The sequence below is a fragment of the Poromitra crassiceps genome, assembly GCF_964638095.1.
Source record: "Poromitra crassiceps genome assembly, chromosome: 13".
Classification (NCBI taxonomy): domain Eukaryota; kingdom Metazoa; phylum Chordata; class Actinopteri; order Beryciformes; family Melamphaidae; genus Poromitra; species Poromitra crassiceps.
Genome location: NC_139644.1, coordinates 4,580,844 through 4,586,213, shown reverse-complemented (window position 1 = coordinate 4,586,213; position 5,370 = coordinate 4,580,844). Strand labels below are relative to the sequence as shown.

Here is a 5,370-nt window from a genome sequence, read left to right as displayed (position 1 = left end):
ACAAACAACAGCCAGTTCAATGAGTTTGTCTCCACTTGATGGATTTACCCCTACTGAACCTTGAAAGGTCCCTGGAAAAACTCCTTCCCTCCACAACACTGACAAAGAGAGTCTATATGTATCACACACACACACACACACACACACACACACACACACACACACACACACACACACACACACACCACACACACACACACACACACCACACACACACACACACACACACACACACACACACACGCCTGGTAATTAGCGTACTGAAGGCTACAGTAAGGCCACGTTAAATAGACCCTTTTCACAGGAGCCATTTTGTGTCTCAAAGGCCGGGTAAAGGGGTATAACCAAAACATTAATGAGAGTTTCCAACTTCCATTCCATCAAATGCTGGGGCCATCATGAATGTTTTTGTTGCACCTGTGTTTTACCCTGCCTCTGAGACAAAATGACTGTTGTGAAAAGGGCCCATAAACATTACTGGCTCACAGCAACAGAAGATGCAGTGATGTGGCTTTTCATGGTAGCATTTGACTGACAGGTTTTTGAAGACAAATGTTTTTGAATTGCACCTTTAAATCTTTATATGTGATAATTTGCAGGGAGTCTGGGACTGGGTAGTGTCGAGGTAAAAGCACTCCTACCAACGTGGAGACCCCTCGTTGACATCATTTGTGGAATAGTTTTCCATGGCTGACACGATCAAATGCTTTAGCAGCATCAGTAAAACACATAACAATTGTGGAGTTTTTGCCTTGAGTGTTTATCTAACATCTCCTTAAGAGCAAAAATACACATAGAAGTGCCATGTTTCTGTTTAAAACCAAACTGATGATCAGAAGTACTGCTCCAGCCTATTAAGTAGAGTTCTTTCCAGCACTTTGGACAAAATGCTGGCAAGAGCTATAGGCCTGGAGTTCTCTGAACTGTTTAGTTTACCAACTTTGTCTTTGATGACAGGCACTAAAATAACAGATAAAATAGAATCTGGTAAATATATATATATATATATATATATATATATATATATATATATATATATATATATATATATATATATATATATATATATATATATATATATAATATATATCTCCTATGTAGGATAATATAATCACATCATATAAGCCTACGTGGGGCAACAACAAAACACTGGCGTGTACTTCCGGCGAGGTCAAGGAAAAGGTAGGAAAAATTACTTATTTTTTTACAGCTTTAGACAATACAATACAAAACACAGTACAGCAGACTACAGGGAGTGTTGGAGCAAATCATACACTGTATACATACATACATACATACAGACAGACAGACAGACAGACAGGACAGACAGACAGACAGACAGACAGGACAGACAGACAGGCAGACAGACAGACAGACAGGACAGACAGACAGACAGACAGACAGGACAGACAGACAGACAGGCAGACAGACAGACAGACAGACAGGCAGACAGACAGACAGACAGACAGGCAGACAGACAGACAGACAGGCAGACAGACAGACAGACAGACAGGCAGGCAGGCAGACAGACAGACAGACAGACAGGCAGACAGACAGACAGACAGACAGGCAGACAGACAGACAGACAGACAGGCAGACAGACAGACAGGCAGGCAGACAGACAGACAGGCAGGCAGGCAGACAGACAGACAGACAGGCAGGCAGGCAGACAGGCAGGCAGACAGACAGACAGACAGGCAGGCAGACAGGCAGGCAGGCAGGCAGGCAGGCAGACAGACAGACAGACAGGCAGACAGACAGACAGGCAGGCAGACAGACAGACAGGCAGGCAGACAGACAGACAGACAGACAGACAGACAGACAGACAGACAGACAGACAGACAGACAGACAGACAGACAGACGGACACGGACGGATGGCGCGAGGTTGCTCCTCCCTGCTCTCTCTCCCTCTTCTCTCTCTCTCTCTCTCCCTCTCTCTCACGTGACGTCACAGAGTGGAACTCGAAACCAGCACGTGCATTTGTTTGGCTGCGTTGTATGCTGGGAGACGATTCTGTTGCTAAGAAACCATAAACCCAACTGTAGAAACATGTTTCATACGGAGATTTTTGGACTGAATATTTGATAGGTAAGTTATGTAGGCTACCTTCCTTCCTTCCTTCCGTCCGTCCGTCAGTAACTTAGCTATAGGGGAGAGTGGGGAGTGGGGTACTGTAAAATGGGACACGTTTTCTTATGTTGCCCTCAAGAGGGCTTTTCACACGACACAGCCGGGGTTAAGTCTTGCCTGGGGCTAAGAGAGCTGTTAGCCCAGGCAGGGGGCTAAGAACGTTTTCAGACTTGCACAAGCCTGGCCAACTCCAAAGTGGGCTAACCCTGGCTTCAGCCGCGGCTAGCTCTGGCCCTGCTCTGGAGCAGGATAACCCCGACTTTCCATCCAGTGTGAAACGGGGCCAAGGAAACATCCTGTTAACAATGTGTGTGTGAAAAGTGGCTAATTTAGCCTGGGGCTATATTAGCCCCACTCTTAGCCCAGGGCTTAGATAGCATGTAGTGTGAAAAGCCCGAAAAATGAGACAGAAATGAACACTTATTTCAGGATGTCTCCTATTAATTGAAATGATAAGAATGCATCTAAAGGGCCCTGAAAATATGACCTGAGGCAAGTTGCGCCAGCTGGTGGTAAATTGACTCATTTCAACCTGATAAGAATGTTCCTCTTAAAAAAAAAAAACATAATGTAGAGACAATAGGAACGGAGAGACGAGAGGATCTAATTTCTGGCCAGCAAGTTACTGGCGCCATTTATTTCCTATCTGTAACATAATACAGCATGTTGTTGTTGGCTGAGCTGGCTAACATTGTGTAGCTAACTAGCTGTGTGCTGTTGTCTAGTTGTTGAGCTGTTTTGCCATGCGAGTAGTACCCCTCTCTCATGGACAGTGTTGGGCAAGTTACTTGGGAAATGTAATTAGTTACTGATTACTGATTACTCCTTAAAAAGTAATACAAGTTGCTTTACTGATTACTTTTTCAAAAGTAATTATATGTAAGGGATAATGTATATTGAGGCGGTGATTACGGGGGAAATAATGACCGACAGGTGACTGATTGAGCCCGACGCGCAGCGGAGGGCTCAATCGTTCACCTGAAGGTCATCATTATTTCCCAGTAATCACCGCCTCAATATACATTATCCCGCTTAGAACACGGCCTACAACTAAATCATTCAATAATCTGACAAAAATAATTATTCAAATAGATTTTTTAATAGCGTTTTCAATGACAAAGCGGTTTCATTCGTAATTGGCACACAAGACACCACAGCTGCAACTGGTTGGCCTAATTAGTAGTGTTTGCAGACAAAATGCTCTTATCAACTGATTAATCCAGGTGTGGCAGAGCAGCGGTCGGTTGTCGAGAAATAATGACCGGTGAATCTTGTTGATTGACCAATCAGAATCGAGTATTCAAGAGAGCCGTGTTCTAAATATATATATACACACACACACACACACACACACACACACACACACACACACACACACACACATATATATGGGGGGGGGGGGTATTTTCATAGGAATCTTGATCCCAAATTGTAAATTAATATTTTATTTTACCTGCACCATGCTCTTTAATGTTACTTGTTCTCCCTAACTTACTCTATCCAACCAAAGCCCTAAACCCCCGAGAACTTGTGAGGAACTGGTGGTTGACCATGGCCTCTGCATCTCAGAGGGTCTTCCTGCATTGTCGGCCTGGCCAAAGCAGTAAGGATGAGACCAGAGGTAGGCACAGTTCACATAATGCTGAGTTTAATAGACAACAATAATGTGTATAACGTGTGTACTGTAACAGTAAACACAACTAAAGGTTATGAATATAACCCGGGTTTTATAAAAAGGTGAGAAGATTCTCACTATGGGAGGTCTTGCTCCTGCAAGATGACCTAGAAGACTGTTGTCTCTACACCACTGAGGAAACAATGGGCTGGGCAAAAAGGGGCGTGCCCCTCCGTCTGGCTGCGGTGGGCGTGCCACTTCAGATTTGACAAGACCTCAGACTACCCTGGTGAAGAAGGGTAGTCTGGTCATACTGCCTCCATACTGCCATCGTCAGGAGCAAGACCTCCCATAGTGAGGTCATACTGCCTCCATGCTGCCATCGTCAGGAGCAAGACCTCCCATAGTGAGGTCATACTGCCTCCATGCTGCCATCGTCAGGAGCAAGACCTCCCATAGTGAGGTCATACTGCCTCCATACTGCCATCGTCAGGAGCAAGACCTCCCATAGTGAGGTCATACTGCCTCCATGCTGCCATCGTCAGGAGCAAGACCTCCCATAGTGAGGTCATACTGCCTCCATACTGCCATCGTCAGGAGCAAAGACCTCCCATAGTGAGGTCATACTGCCTCCATGCTGCCATCGTCAGGAGCAAGACCTCCCATAGTGAGGTCATACTGCCTCCATGCTGCCATCGTCAGGAGCAAGACCTCCCATAGTGAGGTCATACTGCCTCCATGCTGCCATCGTCAGGAGCAAAGACCTCCCATAGTGAGGTCATACTGCCTCCATACTGCCATCGTCAGGAGCAAAGACCTCCCATAGTGAGGTCATACTGCCTCCATGCTGCCATCGTCAGGAACAAGACCTCCCATAGTGAGGTCATACTGCCTCCATACTGCCATCGTCAGGAGCAAGACCTCCCATAGTGAGGTCATACTGCCTCCATGCTGCCATCGTCAGGAGCAAGACCTCCCATAGTGAGGTCATACTGCCTCCATGCTGCCATCGTCAGGAGCAAGACCTCCCATAGTGAGGTCATACTGCCTCCATGCTGCCATCGTCAGGAGCAAGACCTCCCATAGTGAGGTCATACTGCCATCGTCAGGAGCAAGACCTCCCATAGTGAGGTCATACTGCCATCGTCAGGAGCAAGACCTCCCATAGTGAGGTCATACTGCCATCGTCAGGAGCAAGACCTCCCATAGTGAGGTCATACTGCCTCCATGCTGCCATCGTCAGGAGCAAGACCTCCCATAGTGAGGTCATACTGCCATCGTCAGGAGCAAGACCTCCCATAGTGAGGTCATACTGCCATCGTCAGGAGCAAGACCTCCCATAGTGAGGTCATACTGCCATCGTCAGGAGCAAGACCTCCCATAGTGACAATCTTCAAGCCTTGTGGATAAAACAACACATTTCACCAACTGCTGAACTTCAATCCAACTAAACTCATCCTGCTATTTTGCCTCCAAACTGTCTCAGACAAGCTCCCTGAACTGCAGCGCTCCTCAGGCTCAGCACACCTGCCAGTCCATATGAAAGACAAACAGGTCAGAGGATAAACTGAGTCCACAAATTGAGGCCATCAGTTCATCATTATGTTACTTTAGTCTTAGACA

At 46.3% G+C, this 5,370-nt stretch overlaps 1 protein-coding gene across 1 annotated transcript in view; it reads left to right on the top strand.

Annotated features, from left to right (window-relative positions):
• Positions 1 to 3,683: 3,683 nt before the first annotated feature.
• The window catches only part of dnah6 (dynein, axonemal, heavy chain 6), a gene marked incomplete at its 5' end in the record, with an annotated part of 137,910 nt that continues 136,223 nt past the window's right edge, over positions 3,684 to 5,370 (top strand). Inside the window, 4 exons of the mRNA XM_083649338.1 lie at positions 3,684 to 3,753; positions 4,241 to 4,414; positions 4,502 to 4,624; positions 5,234 to 5,301. Of these exons, the coding sequence (XP_083505464.1) occupies positions 3,684 to 3,753; positions 4,241 to 4,414; positions 4,502 to 4,624; positions 5,234 to 5,301 (435 nt within the window). The remainder of the gene's footprint in view (positions 3,754 to 4,240; positions 4,415 to 4,501; positions 4,625 to 5,233; positions 5,302 to 5,370) is intronic.